Source organism: Corapipo altera, unplaced genomic scaffold, assembly GCF_003945725.1.
Source record: "Corapipo altera isolate COAL_440 unplaced genomic scaffold, ASM394572v1 23, whole genome shotgun sequence".
NCBI lineage: Eukaryota > Metazoa > Chordata > Aves > Passeriformes > Pipridae > Corapipo > Corapipo altera.
This window is the reverse complement of record NW_020884878.1, coordinates 24,600,737-24,618,215: the sequence shown is the minus strand read 5'-3', so window position 1 is coordinate 24,618,215 and position 17,479 is coordinate 24,600,737. Positions and strand designations below refer to the sequence as shown.

The 17,479-nt window shown below is 34.1% G+C and overlaps 1 protein-coding gene across 4 annotated transcripts in view; it reads right to left on the bottom strand.

The window, feature by feature from the left end:
* The window catches only part of NOVA1 (NOVA alternative splicing regulator 1), a 145,317-nt gene that overhangs the window by 2,916 nt on the left and 124,922 nt on the right, over positions 1-17,479 (bottom strand). For all 4 annotated transcript variants that reach the window (XM_027638188.1, XM_027638189.1, XM_027638190.1 and 1 more), the window contains one exon: positions 1-987. This exon is cut by the window's left edge and continues 2,916 nt beyond it. In XM_027638188.1, the coding sequence (XP_027493989.1) occupies positions 1-987 (987 nt within the window). The remainder of the gene's footprint in view (positions 988-17,479) is intronic.

The window sequence follows — 17,479 nt, the reverse complement described above, 5'->3', positions numbered from 1 at the left end:
ATTGGCAGCCCGAACTCCTTGCTCATATGTGATCCGTTGTGTAATTAAATACTGTGCGGCCTGGGTTGCAGCTGGTGTTCCAGTAATGGTTACCTTGCGATTTCTTGTGCCAGGTACGAATTCTCCCTTTTTAGAGATCTGTATCCTTGCACCAGTCAACTCCTGGTATTCAACTAATGTTTTCCCTCCTTTTCCAAGTATTGCACCAACTAAGTTTTCTGGCACTGCTATTTCAACTACATCTTTTGATCCATCTGTGGATTTTTCTGTTCCTAGGATGGCACTGGCAGCTAGGGGAGAAGCAGCTCCAAAATATCCATTGGTTGCAGCAGTAGCAGCAGCCAGGCTACCTAATGCAAATGTCCCCGCCGTACCACCAGCAGTGCTGCCACTGGCTGAGGCTTCACTCGCATAGGTGGCCAACAAATTGGCTGCTGCTGCTGCTGGGTTGGCACTGGCAGCTGCTGCAGCCAAAGCCCCTGTAGCTGCTGCCTGACTTAGGCCTAAACCTAATGTATTGAGATTATATCCATAGCTGGCTAATGTATTAAGTGCAGAGGTGATGGCCACCAGGTCATTGCCTGTAAAGCCAGATAAAACTGCTGGAAAGGCTGCCACTCCAGCAAGGTTAGCATGTCCTAATAGCCCTGCAGCAGCTGCAGCAGTTGGTAACACTTCAGCAGTGTTTGCATAAGGAGATCCGGTTGGATTGGAATTGGCCACTGGACCTGTGACATTGGCATAACTGATATTGAGACAGCTGCCACTCTGTGGATCCTCTTGTATCTTCTGGATGATAAGTTCAACAGCTTTTCGGTTTTGTTCAGGTTCTCCACTCACAGTGACAACCCTCTCTTGCAAGTTGATCCCATCAGGTTTCTGGGAAAGCTGCACCCAAGCCCCTGACTGCTCCATTATAGCCTTCACTGTAGCACCTCCCTTCCCTATTATCAGACCTGCTGTGCTGTTGGGAACTATAATCTTTACCTGTAATTGAAAAAAATATATATAAATAATACTTCTGCTTTGCGCATAAACACTATAATATTTTTGCTACCCTATAAAAGGAAGGAAAAGAATGAAGCAAGTTAGTTACCACGTTTTTTAAAAAAAGGTTAAAAAAATTAAGAAGAAATACAGCTCATCATGCTTTTTTAATGTTCTGCATGTTTCAAATGTAAAATACAAAGAATTAAAGATAAAATAACAGAAAAATCATATTTATCATTCTCCCACACAAAATACTGCTTTTAGCATAGTACATTTCAGATCAAGAGATTAAGCAAATGCAGCTATTATACTTGTATGGAAAGATTATCTTAGATTGTATCAAAGCGAGTGTTGTCATCTGATTCCTCACTTTCCAGGATAACATAGCAAACCAACTTCTTTGGCAAATTTTGTCTGAAATTCTTTACCTTCCTTTAAAACATCTATAGTAACAATAATTAAAAAAATAAAAAAAAGAAAATAAACAAAAGAAACCAAATAAAACAAAAAACCCACAACCAAAACAACACTTGGCTAAGCCATAAACAGACAAAATAGTTGATCTTGAACAGCACATGATCTTGATTGTTCTACCTGCCACCCATCAGTGTACAGAAATGCATTATCTTCTACAGAGTATTATTATTCAACCTATGGAAGTTAAATTCAACAGGAGAGAGTATCTAAGTGCTGAGATTTTGAAGGAATAAAACATGGCATTTGTACATCTAAAAAATTTATCAAAACATCTTTAAATGAAGGGTATTTACCTATAAATCCTACCTTTCCTCCTGTTAAAACAAGTTTCAAACTGACACAGTATCATGTGTCAATCAATGTATTACCTACTGAGTTATGAGTGAAGTCCTTATGATGTTATCAGTGAAGAATGACACCCAAGATAAAAATTCAATATTAAATGATATATGTAATTTTTATTTCTTCAGAATGTCATTGACATCAAAATAGAACATGTTCTATGGAATAAATAAAAAATTATCAGGTGCAGACTTTTTCTAAAGGTAATGTGAAAGTATGGTATTGAAAATATACATAGTCCACCCATATATCAAATAATCCTATAAAACTAAACATCTCCATGTGTATATATTTATATAAGCATTTTATATACATATATATATATACACTGAAATGTTTTTTATATATATTTCTAGGCACACTCTGTTTTAAGTCACTTTAAAATGTAGTTCAAGATATTTGGTAATTTGAATGGTACCTTTTTTTTAGTTTTCTTATCACAAAAGAAAGAAAACTCTTAGATTTCATTTTCTATTTTGTTTCTAGATATAAAATGTATTAACTAATTGCTAAACAGAAGAATTGTCCAGATTTTTGATAAATATATCGATTTAAGGTGATTTGTCTGTTTGTTTGTGTTTGTTTTCCTTTGGTTTTGTTTGGTTTGGTTTTTTGTTTGTTTTAATTAACACTCTAAAAATGCAGCAGTGCACAGCTTTCATTATTACAGTTTTTTGCTGCATACTACGGAAAACATTTACTTGGCTCCACAGACTTAAGACATACTAACAGCTTCTGTGGGAGATTTTGACAACTGTGATTTGCCAGGTCCTCTTTTATTTCATAACCAATGCACATACTACTGATCAGGTCAGGCATAAGTGTTTATGCAAATTTAAAAGAAGAACCTAAGAACACAAGAAGGTACAAAAATATACTCATAACTATTCACATGACTACTAAATAATGTGAATGACTAGTTCACATTCACTAAATAATGTGAATATTTAATGTCAGGGTAGCATTGTTGCACCTGTAAAATCATAGTTACACATGCAAGACATGAAAATCCAGGTTACTGTAATATGGCTAGGATTATTCTAAAGGATTGGTATAGTAAAATAAAGCAATGATTTAATTCAGCTACAAAATTAAGAAGAAAATGTTCTCTATGCAACTAGAAAGATTTTCTCAATAAGAAACTAGTACTTTTCTCACTTGACACCACAGAAGTTCCTTAGTTTCACCACTAACTGCCCTAGTTATTCGACAAATTATCTGACTAATCTGGGAAAAGATAAAGAATGATCTCTTCCTCCTTACTCACCCACTCCATTCCTGTCCAGATATGTTTCTGTGCTTAGCATTACAAACTACATACAAACTATGATGTATTTTGGAAAAAAAAACAACAACTTGGGTTTGCTGGACTAATATATGTTTGTCTCCATCTGGGATAAATAAAAATACTCTTTTCTAAATATCTCTTTTAGAAACAGACAATTGTTTCTTTCATTGACAACTCTCTTAACTCTCTTGTATTAGTTTAGAAATATACCAATGATATCTTTTCAAATACAAACCCTACCAAGGTGAATATTTCACCTATTAACATATAGGACATCTTTTTAAAATATATATGTATTAAAAAATTAGAGACTATGCACTATCTATTTTATACTAGTTTATATATTGGAATATCAACCCTTTATGGCAAATACTGGTTGTGTCGTATAATAATACAGTTTCTAACATGTTAGACCATAACACTCTAGGTACCAGTACAAATGAAACAATGCAAATATAATTTTTTTTTTCTGTTGAAGCCTAAAATCCATATGGCCACTGAGTTAAAAGGTAAAAAATTATACAATAAAATTCAGAAATTGAAAAACAAATATTATCTATTTGGTTTTGTTACCTTCACCACCACAATTTTATTTAAAGTACTTAACTCCCTGACCATCAGGGAAATCAGACAGTGCACTTGTTTTGCTTTTACAGATAACAAGTTCAGAAATTGATTTGGATGCAGAAGTGAGAAATTTAACTGCTACCCAGAATAAGTGCTCTGAGCTATCCAACCAAGGTATCTTTGACTATGCAGGAAGATTAGGTTTCCAGGTTTGTGTGTATGCTCCTGGCTATATTGAAATTTGTGCTGCAAAAATGAGAGTGAGTATCTAAAGCAATTATGAAAGCAAGCTTAAAATACATATGCAATTTATTTTTTCAAATGTTATAGAAAATAAAAAATGGAAAGAACTCAAGCTTTATTTCATGTCAAATAGATTTTATAAAAATTAAGGACTGCAATTATGACATTTGCTTACTCACAAAGCAAATCAATTTCTTCCACAGGCATCACTATCATCCTATTTGCATTAGCATAAGCAAGTTCAAAATCAGGCTCAGCAAGTATAATACTTTTTTCCTGAAAAGGAATCAAATTATAACAATTATAAAAGAAACTAAGTAATTTCACTGCGTATATCTTTAAAAGTCTCAATAAAGGTGAAACAGTCCAAGTAACTGGGGACGTAAGAAGGGCTCAAACTGGAGAGTAGTTTGTTGTCCTTAGTTCCCAACAAAATCAGAGATTCGATGAAACTCTGCACTTCAGACAAAGATGCTTGGTACTTGAGTGATCTCAGCCAGTGTCCAGAGACACAATTCAAACCACTTTAACTTAACATTGGTGGCTCATATTTAGTCCTGCATGCTGAAAAATCTGAGATCCCTAAACTCTGTATCAGCTAATTTCCTAATCCTTTTCCATTTATTGACAACCCACTTGTATAAGCCCATGCTGCATTCATCTATCACATCAGAATTGCCTAAAAGTCCTCTGATTTACCAGACTGAAAGTCTCAGCTCAGTCCTGTGAGCTGAATAGCATCTACTGTGGAATGCCAGATGTTTGGTGATTATGCTATGCCACTTTTCATCCCCTCCCTTATGCTGCACAAGGATAATCTTCACTGAGCAGTTAGGAATGCATGTGAACACACGCAAAATATTTCCATAGGAAGCAGAACTATGACCAAATCTGCACTACCACCTGTACTAATACCTCATGTCCTGTCTTTCCAATGCTCATTCCCACTCCTCTCATGTAAATACCTCCAACTCCCCATGGCAAAGTTCCCAATCCTTTCACTTTTCTACTGCGTTATTTCCTTGCCCTCCTTCTCTCTGATGACATATGCTATGGTTATATTATCAGTTCTCACAGTCTTTGGAGTTGGGGGATGGCAATCACAAACTAGCACTTTATGTGACACCCAGCTAATGTAAAGTATTTATGCTGGTAAATAGTAGTGGGAGGATGAAATACATGTTGACTAGCTAGATAGCAAGAATTAGTACTAGATGTGGCTGTTCTGCCAGTTAACTGTATGTTCAGTTCAGAAAATATGGCTTTAACTTTCGAGTTCCACATGGTGGTATGACACATGCCTGCACCAACTTAAACCAGAAGAGAAAAAGTCTCACTGATTATACAAAATAGTATCAAAATTTGGAAAAACCAAACCCATCAGTTTGACAGTAGAAACATTTAATTGCGTCATCCTATATTTATTTCACCTCACAGAATTGTTTCTAAGACATCGTACAGAGATTAATGAACCAAGGACCTTTTTTGTCCGTTATTCAGGTTCCCTTTTTCCTCTTTTATTTTCACCAGTGTAATTACAACTCATTTCGTGAATCTTCTGTAACAGTTGTTCTTTTTTCCTTCTATTAAATCTTAACTTATCTAATGTCATTTTATCTTCTCTTAGCAGAGAAATATTTTACAGAAAAGGTTCCATCTAATCTAACAGATTCATCGTAATCTGACACAATCCTACAATTTAGTCTCCCTAAAGCAAAGAACTGCATTCCCTTAAAACTATATTTAATTTGCTATATTTCATTTCATCGGTTTTTTTTTTTCCTGTCTTCATTGTTTATCAATTGCTTTAAACTCTTTAAAAGTCCATCTGGACTCTGAATTCTATACCTATGAAAATTTCATGCTATTTTAACTGCTCATATGACTACACACTTGAGCGGGTGTTCTGAATGCATCAGTTCCTGCAGAGAGAAGCCAATGAACAGTAAGAATCACCTGCTACTTCTCTGTGTGGCCGGCTAAACACACTGCTACACTAGGCTTGTGGGTAGTCCCATGCCATCCATCCTAAATTGAAGTGGTCATATGATGAAAATCTGGGAGAAAAATCGGGAACAGTTATGTGACAGAAGTTTACCGGAATCAAGCAGAAAGCCGACTGAGTACATTACAGGCAACGCTTGGGAAGTCCCTGGCTATATACCCACTGACAACCTCAAGGTCAAGGCAGCAAAAGCTACCAAAAGGTCATGAGTCATCCTGTGTGTATACATCTGTCCTGGCAGACATACCAGGCTGCTCGGGACAGATGTTCATGTCAGACTAGGGCTCAGATTCCGACAGTAGGCTTACACAGCAAATCTCTACTTATTGCACATGCATACCCCCAAGGAAGTTAGTGGAATTTCTCTCAGTAATTTCAATATCACTGGATTGGATTCCATTTATATGCATAGTGAAATATGAATTTAATTTTTCAGAGGTGCTGTTCACTATACAAATTCCTGATAGCTTGGTTCAAGATCATATATTTTGGTTTTAGAAAAAAATATTTAGAAGGAATAGAGACTTCTTTTAGACACATCTTTCTAACAGTCTGTTTGATACTTATTTACAAAAATAGGCAAATATCCATAAAAAGAGAAGTAGTACTTCATAAATTTAGCTAGATCATAATGTAAATAAATCTAGACCATAAATCATTTGTCATCTTCCCTGATTATGTTTAAATTCTGTAAATGTCATTCCAGTTCAATTTCTCTCTTTCTGCAGAAGGATATCTAGTACAGAAATACTATGTGAACAAGTGCAATGGATTATGGATTATGCAATGGATTATGCAACAATTTCACTATGTTACTTCTTTGTGTTATTTCTGCCCTCATAACTACTGTTTCTTTCAAGACAATTCAAAGTTAATTTAATCCATTGAAAAAATAATATTGCAACTATGAGTTCTATCTCAAGTTAAAATCATACAAGACTATTACAAATATAATTAACTGATAGAGCAAATAGATACTCTAAGATACTTGTTTGTATCTGCTCATACACTGCAGGAGGACTTTGGGCTGATTCCCACTCTACTGTTTATCACAAGTGTTTATTTTGCTCCAGTTCTTAGACCTCCTCTCAGCAGAAGTTGCATTTATCATTGCATTTTAGTCACAAAAACCATCATGCAACAGAAACCTGACTTCAACTTAAATACTCAGGAAAAATTTGCATCTGAAATCACAAGGCTTAGAAACTCGAAACCAGGCTGGAGAAATACTTACTCTAGGTAAGACTGTGTAAGGAAGTTTTGCACAAAATGCTGCTTTAATTTAAATCTAGACCACTTTTCAATTAGTGTTTGATATTAAACCTTGACTCTTTGAGGTACTAAAAAAAGTACCTCCCACTTCTTTTAGTAACTACCTAATTACACTTCTGCCCACTTAAAAGTATGAAGATTATGATTTTTCTTTCATGGTTTAATTAAAGATATAATTTGGAATGCAAGTTTCTCACAGCAGGGAATTAGTAAATCATGTCTAAAGAAACAGGAAAAAATTATCTAGTGTCTGCTTTAGTTGCCACACAGAATGTGTGTGTAGGCTCTAACTCATAAATAGAAAGACTTCCACTCTCAAAATCAGTTTTTTAATAAATGTGTGCACATGCAAGTTGTGTACGGAGAGAGAATTGCTAAAACAATGTTAATTATACAGGTGGTTGATTCTATGGTATTATCTAGTCCCTAAGAAAGTATTATTAAAATTTTACGCACACATATGCACACATAAAAATCTGAGTAGTTCCATAAGAATCCCTCATGAAAACATGATTCAAAACACTGAGAATTGAGAAAACCAACTCCTCCATGAATTCTCTATGATACATAGGTTTAATAACATAGAGAAGAAACTTAACTTTTTAAATTTTTTTCTCTGTAGCATAAAAACAACATTTCATATTTAATGTATTAATATTTCATGAGTTTCAAATTACATTTGTGGAGAAGTGTGATGCATTTTTAGTAGCTTCATTTATAGTTTTCACTTTTTTATAATTAAAAAAAGAAAATATGAGCTGGTTACATACTGAATTATACGAGAGAAAAAATTAATAGATTTTCACTCAGTTGAAAAGTTAAGCAGTATACATAGAAAATTACACATATATATTGACTGTGCCATTGTTCAGATGTAACATCTTTTAAAAAGACAGAAAGCAGGCATACTAACAGCTCTGCCCAATTAAGTCTGACACTTTCAATGGCAGTAGAATGTGTTATTGTTTACAAATGTTAACCCTATTCTTTTGTTAAATTTACAATAGTTTCCCCTTCCCCTACCTAAAATCTTCCATTTTTCTTTTCCTTGTCTAATTTGTTGCATGGTGTTCTATGAACATCTGCCAGCCTTCCAGAGTCAAGGATGGATTTCACAAATACAAGAATATTTACAGTACTATGGAGTATAGCAATTTGGGATACTTCTGATTGAAAGAATGTAATGTAATTTCATTACTGGAATTGCTGAAAAGACACTTCTCAACACAAAATAATCTGCAAAAAATGTAGATAATGTACATTATTTTAAAAACAAATATGCCTCACTGATGCTATCAAGAAAACACCCACTGTTTTACATTAGACAGGATCTAACTTATAAACACTTTAAAACCCACTCCAGTTTCTAAAGTGAATTGATCTTCCCGACAGAAACAGGGGCAAAGGTCATGCATTCCTTTTTTTATGTTTTCCCAGTCAAAAAATCTGTAGATGTTGCATTGGTTCCTCATAGCTATTAGCTCATTTTCCAAAGAAGCATCACACTGATTGTTTTCCTGACAAATCTTCAGAAGGTAAGTACATAAACGACTAGGACATTTCTGCACCCAAGAGAATCCTTAAAAGGCCACATCCATGAGCTTTACATGTGTTCACCAGTAGCAGATTAGCCATAAACTTGCTCTGAATGATATGCTATAGTTTAACTAGAAAATTTATACTTGATGAGAAGCAATTGCTGGAAGAAATCCTATAGCTGAAACATACAGGAAATCTACTAAGATGTTAATAAATCTTGAATGGCCTATAAGCAGGCACTTAGGAATCAATTTTCCATTGACTTCCAAGAGACTGATGCTTCCAATTTTTTTCTTTTTTTTTTTGGTTTTTTTTTTTTTTGTTAGTGGCCATCGACAGGCAAGTCCAAGAGAAAGTTAGCAGTGTTCTTAAATATTCCTTCCACTGGAGTAGAATTTTTCAAGATGAAGATACAATGTTAACATGACATCACAGCTATTAACAGTGCTCAAAGTTCAGTATAAACTTCAATAAATGTGGCTAGAATCTCTGTCAATGATGCTTTTCATCAAAGCTGACTAAGTCCTGAAAGCATGGAAAAATTAAAACCAGGATATTAGAAATACATTGAGATTTTTATGCATTGACATTGCCGGCCAGATTACAACATTATTTTAACAGCATACTAAACTTCATCCAAATTAATTTAGGATTTAAATCCAAATTTAAAATCAAAAACATATTTCAGCATTCCTGATAAGAATACTCAAAATCAATCTCTGAAAACCACATTTTAAAATTAACCTATCTATCTGTAGGACTGAAAAGAAGGTTAGCACTTTTACTTTGTTTTTTAGATTACTTTCATCATGGTTGATTTCTACAAAATATGTAACATTATCATTCAACATTCATTTGCTAATTCAGAACAAAATTTAAGTTATCAACTATATATTATCTGAAGGAGGTCTCTCTTTTTAAAGCTGTGGAATTAAGATGAGTCAGCAGAACCATTTCAATTCTATGGCATGGAAAATAAGGATTTATAATGACCATTAAAAAGAGGAATTTCTTTATTGCTCAAAGTTCTTTGAGATCTTTTTGTGGGAGGTCAAAAGATAGAGATTGATGATCAGCAGGAAGAACTTTATGGTTACTCATATCAACAGGTTTGTGATTCCCAAAGGAAGAGGGTAAAGTGCGCAGAAAATATGACAGTCGTTAGTACCTTACTTAAAATACACTGTCAAGTTCCATATTTCATATCTATATGCTCAAAATTTGTCCCGAATTTTACTATCACAACTATCATATTCTGATCATTTCAAAATTGAAGTTTTAAGTGAGAATCTTTGGGACTGAAAAAATGGTAGATATCAAAAGAAGGGAGTAAAAGAAAGTGCAACTAGCTGAATGTGCTCTGTCTAAATGAACACCTTTGAGTCTTCATGATCATAAAATAAAATAATACTACTAAATCCTAACATTCGCTCCTACATTAACTGTAATTAAAGTCCTGGGGCAATTATTCTATTCCCTATGCTTCTTGGTAAAAAAAAAAGTAAGAGGAAACACATATGAATTAAAATCCTTGTGGTAACCCCATTAATGACTCAGGTCCATGAAACTAAGAGCATATTTATTCATGTTCTCACCTACAGAGTTCTGTATTGCTTCATGGTGTTTTTCATTCTTAAAAAAAAAAAAGTGGCAATAATGAAATGTTTTCCTAAGAGCAATATAAATATAATTTTTCTCATGAGCTCTTTACTGAAAAAACCACTTTTCCTTTAGATAAAAACACATGATAAGATGATAAGCCAAACAGCCTTTAAAAGGAGGAAAATTTAAATACATCATCTAGCTAGGCAAAACAATTAAAAAAACCCAAACAAACTCCCAAAAAACCCCCAAGACAAAACAATAAAAGTTCTTCTCACCATTCCCACAGACATATGATTTGATGCAAAAACTTAGAGAAATGTAAATCAATTATGTAAATCTGAAAGCATCTGAATATATATCACTACTATATATACTTTTATGTATACATACACACACACACACTTCTGTATTTTGCATATATACTTCTGTATGAGACTCATAACACTTGATTTTCTTTTTAGAGACCCTCCTATTGTACTGAGTATCTAGCCAACAGCTTCATCTTAGGTAGAGAGTACAAGAGCTACTTATTCAGCAGTGCCTCTTTAAATCATTTGTTTTCAATTCAACTGATTCTAAAAACAATGAGGAAAAATAAACCCAAATGAGTCCATATGGAAGATATACATATGTTTGTATTCTGTACAGACACAATGAATGGAACCCCTGCTTCTTCCCATGCCCATCATGTCTTAGAATTTCACAGCTGGAATCATGTCAGACATAAGTGTGATGCACAGAACTAAATGAAAACTCTCCTTGTTTCAAGATCATGGAATAAAAAACCCACTCTCTTACAAATTATTTCAAGAGATTCCTCAGCCTTTCCTGAAAACCAAATTTATGCCATTAACAATATTGAGTAATTTAAATAATGTATCTTTTATCTGAGAGGTATCTTTTATATCCTCTCTATATTTATTTGCAGATATAGAGGTAAGAAAACACTGAAGGGGGCATTTGTAATGGTGTATCTTGACCTAACCTGGCATCAGTTTAGCACATGCACTTTTCTCATAGATCACAAAACCATAAGGTAAAATGAAAAGAAAAACTTACAATACCATCAGCCAATACACATAAGTAAATACGTTGGAATGATAAATTACTTATTACATTTATAACTGTATGAACATGGCAAACATCAAAAACTAAAGATGACAGAGAAGGAAATTTGGCTTCTGCAAAATGAACCTGGTCTAGATGAACTATCTAGATTAACAGAGCCAAGGGCAATGGCTACTTTGCATCTCCAGCTTTGCAAGACAGCCAGCAGCAGAAACTTAATCCTTTCTGTATTAAGTATTGCTTCACTATTAAACTAGAACTTTGTTTAACTAGAACTACTCAGTGAAATTCTAGGGAGGTTAGCTCATAAATGTCATTTGAAAATTGTTTTCAAATGAGAAAGGAAGGACAACTAAACATAAAATATTTACATAACCATATCTCTCTAGGTCATGAAAAATAGCTATTATTAGAAATTTTCATTAAAAAAAAAGACGTAGTTTCACTAGTGTGGTTTCAATAATGGGTGGATGTATGAGTGGCCACACCTTAGGTACTCTATCCAGTTCTGGACTTCTCATTTCAAGAAAGGCATTGAAGTGCTGGAGTGTGTCCAGAGAAAGGGAATGAAGCTGGTGAACGGTCTAAAGTCCTATGAGGAGCGGCTCAGGGAGCTGGGGTTGTTTAGCCTGGAGAAAAAGAGGCTCAGGGGTGCTCTTATTGCTCTTTATAACTACCTGAACAGAGGCTATAGCGAGGAGGGGGTTGGCCTCTTCTCCCAGGCATGTAGCGACAGGACAAGAGTACATCGCCTCAAGCTGCACCAGGAGAAATTCAGGTTGGACATCAGGAGGAATTTCTTCACAGAAAGGGTGATTAAACATTGGAATGGACTGCCCAGGGAGGTGGTGGAGTCACCATTCCTGAAGGTGTTCAAAAAATGACTGGATGTGGCACTTAGTTCCATGGTCTAGTTGACAAGTTGCTGTCTGGACAAAGGTTGGACTTTATGATCTCAGAGATCTTTTCCAACCTAAATGATTCTGTGATGTCTTCAAACTTAAAAAAGCCCTACTACAGGACTCCATAACTCTCTAATGCTAGTAGAGTCTTCTGACAATTCAGTTCAAACCCTTCCTCTCAGAGCCTGACATTATGCCTCTGACAAGGATTAGAGAACAGAACTAGATGATATCAAGCTACTGGCCTTAGGAAATATATTGTAAGCTGTAGTTGGCTGGCTTAGTACTTAACATCCACCCCAGTTAATTTATATGTATATCTTTAATTTATAAGTCTATGTACTTTTTAGTTAACTCTTGTAAACTTGTAGTTATACATTTTTAACCAAGATAGCCACAAGGAAGCAGTAACTACCGCTGAAACAGAGAAAAAATACTGGAATAAGTGGAGGCAAGACAGAAATTACCAATTATTTGAGTTAGCAGAAGTAAAAAGATTGATAGGTGCTAACATAGGCCAGTTATGAAAGTCAAACTAGCTTATAAAACCTCTTTATAAGAGATAGTTGAATGTACAATTTTATCTTGTTAAATGTGAAGATCCTGAATTTAGATCAAACAATATGTAGCTCAGTAGGGAAAACTGTATATATTTATTATTAAACCACGTATTTTAAAACCATATTATTTCCACACATCTATACTCTGGACTATATTTCTCATACAATGGGAATCTGTGGAGACGAATTTCATTAAGGAAAACTATCTATAAACAAGCACTAGGTATAAGCAATATTTGAATATAGATTAACTAACACAGGTGCCAAGCAGGGTATTCTAGGACCAGGCCTAATCATGCCTCACTCAACTTACATCTAACACGTCATAAAAACATGGTACTGCCTTTTCTAGCTGTACAAGATCTGCCCTGGTGTGACAGTAAGCTCTGTAAGCCCAGTGTTTCTTTCCACATTCTCACACAACCCTTGATCATATAAATTCTGAACTTCTTTAAGAGTCACTAAATTAAATTCCAAATAGTTGAAAATTTGGGAGTCTAGTCTCATGTGACTGATACATTACACAGTAGAGAAACATCAATAAAACCATCCAAATTTGCATTCTGGAAATTACTTTGACCTTCTGTTTTCTCTGGATTGTTCAAAGAGCAAAGAGGGCTAAGTGACTCTTTGCTTGTATACCTCAGAATATGGTTGGTTTTTTCAGTCAATATTTGATGAAACAGTGTATCATCAAATCTGAGTATTAAGAACTCAAAGTCAAAGCTAACCTTGCTTAGACAATAGAGTTACACGCTGCTAGCTTTCAGTCTAGCTTATATGGATGGACCTTGAATACAGATACATCTGAAACTTTATAATATACTATTTATTTTCATTTTGTATTGATTAAGGAAGAATGTTTAAAACAGTTGGAACAAAGAAAATTAAAAAATTAAACACACTTTTGCAAAGTACATTTGAAAACCTTTACCATATTTTGGCAAAGAGAATAATGTGTAACTTTTTGAAAGGGGGATGAAACTGCTTCTGATCATTATCAAACATAAAATCCAAACAAGATATATGAACATGGAATCCCGTTTCCACTTACAGGACTGCCACTGGCAGATAATTCATGACATCCTATGAATGATAGCAGTATTCAGAGACTTAGTAGTGAGAATCTACATTTTCCCCCGTGTTTCATGAATGTTCCTGACATTTCTCCTACCTGTAGGAAAGGAACAGTGTACAGTGACCCCTAAAATTGTTTTGCAGTGGGAGAGGAGATGAAAGGAAACAAGAAATATGAACACAAATAATTACCTACATAGTTGCCTAAAGGGGAAAAATTGAAACAGACAATAAGAAGTGCAAAAAATCCCAAACTGATTTTCAACTAAGATTTTTTAAATTGTTATTTAGACGTCTTTATAGTATCTAAAAAATATATATAGTTTAAGGAGACAATGCAAACGAGCGCTGAGCTCGGATACTCCACAATAATGGGAAAAAGTGGTCAAAGAGCAAAAGAAATATATTAAAAGTAATGTATTAACACAAAAACCAGGAAAAAAGTCTACAGTTAGTCTGTGGAGTATAGGTTAATTTTGCCTAAGAGTCTGCCATGAAATTAAGCATTTCAGCTGAAAAGAAGCAGGAAAGGTTACCTCTGAAGCATTGGAACCTCTACTGGAGTCCTCTCACATGAATAGAGGAATAATTCTCCCTAGCCATTTCTAGATATATTATCTCAAACTTTATTTATTATGTGCTATTTCTAGTATGCCATAGTTAACTTGTGATCAAGAAAGAAAATCTGTCTTATTAATATTAAGAAAAGGTCACTTTATAGAGATATAACATTGATAAAATTATCTACAAATGTGAAATGTAAGCGTTTTCTCACTCTTCTAGAAAAAGAATTGTTTTCCTAAAAGTAATAGGTACTTTCATTCAACCTTGTGTACAGGTTCAATGGGGAGTCAAAATTATTACTGGGTAAGTCTATGAAAGCAATAGCAACACCTAAACAGAACTCTGAATGCAAAACTGAATAATTATGAAAATTGAAGGTGAAAGTCATTGCTGAGACTTAACCTAAAAGATATGCTATGTTGAGAAATTATGGGAAGAATTTTTCTGTATGTGACAAAAGCATATCCTAAGTTTGGGGACCTTACAGAAAAAGTCAGCAAAATACAGGACCTATTTCTTCAGCTCTATTCCCCTAAACATCATGAAAAGGTTCTTAGTTACCATATGCTTCTGAACACCACTGCTTCATCAAACCTGACTTCCTTCTCATGCATCTACTTGTGAATAAAAAATTAGTTGGATTCTATAATTAGAAGAATGTATTTGTTTAATACACTAATAATTTAATACATGTGTGGTCTTCATATATTTAAAATTTTACAATCTAGTGTACTAAATACTTTAGTGATGGGTCCATATAAAACATCATCTATTAGATGAAGTGTCTTTCAAACAACATATTAGTTTTGCCTGTGGAACTTGGACAGCGTCTTCTAACGTAAATAAAATGGTCACACTTATCAGAGACCAATCAGATAGGATGACAAAAGGCCAAACTGTCATCTCAGAGAATTACTATGGTAAATATTCTTAACAATTAAATTAAAGTAATAACAGACTTTCAATTCTGTAGCACCTTTTATCAGAATGTTAAATAACTTTATATTGACTTTAATTTGAAGTACATGGTACTGAGATTTGGAAAGATCAAGTGATGCATCCAGCATCAGTCAATCTGTGACAGATCTTAAACCAAAACAGATCTGCTCAACAGCACTATAAAAATTGACATTAAAATTAGGGAATAAAAAATAGATGATTACAGATAAAATATCTGAGACACAATATCTTAAATAAGCCTCACATCAAACTGTAAAAGACAAATAGAGATAATATCTCATTGGCCTATGATGGCTGTAGGGTATCTTAGGATCATCATTAAAACTCGCTATTTGTACATTTAGATTAAAGTACTGATAAAAAATTATAATTTGAAGCTGCATATTATACATATTTTAAAAATCCATGTCCTAAGGATAACAAAAGACTGAAACGAAGCTTTCTTATTTTTAATTCCACCACCCACAACAAATCATATATCAAATATGAGTTCATCAACCCTTTAAAAGCTGTCAGTATGCTTTACAGACAAACTCTGTTTTCAGATTCTACCTTTCTCTGAGGAATGAAAAGACTATACTTCTGCAATTAATTTTACAAACAGGGGTAGGATGGTTCTTTAAAGTCAGAGAGGGAAATCAGGTACATAAATTATTAAAATTTAGAAACATAATTAATGTCCCAATCTCTAGTTTTATGTGTAATATTATATTACATTGCAACCTATAGATTTTGCATAAAATAAAAAGATAATGTAAGTCAAAAGCACAAATTCCTAATATTAGGATTGTAATAGCCATATGTTTGTGCTGTACCTGCTGGGTACAGGCAGTACCAAGAAAACTGGCTCAGTTCCACCATGTGAAAAGGTTGAAAAGTATTATGTATTACAGATATTGTAGCAACCAGATGAGATAGTTATGCTTTAAAAAATATAAACCTTGAGGACTGAATGAACAAAATCCACACCTATCTGCACACCACAAAATTTATATTATGCTGTACTAAATGATAGAATAAGAGTTTCAGGTGCGACAACAAAGCAGCAAAATAGAAGGTATAACTGTAAAAAATACAAATGTCATGAGGAAAAAATAGTGCACTAAAAAAAAATGAAAATAAAAGGTTTACATAGTAAGTAATAGACACAAAGTTTGCTATGATAAATCCTGTTATATTACTAAGCTTAAGCCTATCTAAATTGTAAGGCAAGGGGAAAGGACTCCTAGCCATCTTTCTCGTGACTCACTCATAAATGGGAATGTGTGTTTTGGCCTTTTATTCTCTTAAACCAGTAGCAAAGCTCGGTAGTGGTATCAATCTCATACAAAAAGGAGGATTGGAGAACGAAACATGCAAGAGTTCACAACTGCATTTACAGGTGTTTATCAAAGAGACAAAGGAGAAATACAAAGCTTAGCTTTATGTCACTTGTATTTCTCCCTCTAAAATTACAGCAACACCAGTAAAGCAGGCAGATAAAAAGAAAAAATAATCTTGTAAACAAATAAAAATATGTAAAGGGTTTAACTATAGAAACACTTGTCTATCTAATGGCACTTAATTGTTAAAATAAGTATTAAACCTGTACCTTTACAAGGTACTATATAGGAAAAGCAAGCATGCTTTATATGATGTTTATTGCATTATTCATTGCTTTTGAGATAAAATTCCCTCTTGAAGCGTACTGTGGGAAAGTCAACTTGATTTCCTCCTTCTGGTAAATAAAAGTAAATCTATATTCTGCTAGGTCCATGGGCATCAGCGGAACAGTTTCACCACTGAAGCTATATGTCTGTCAGTGCTAAGCTATAAACAAAGCTGACAAAATACATGAGGGGGTAACACAGAAACTCTCAGTCTAAACATATAGAAAGATTGAGTTCTTTTCAGCAATAGGCAGATAGGAAGGGAGAAGACAAAGTTACTGGAAATGTACCTAATTCTATTGCCTCTTTGGTTCTTTCTTCCTTGGGAAATTTGCAGTGTATGGATTTTTAGCAAATAAAGGTCTAAGGAA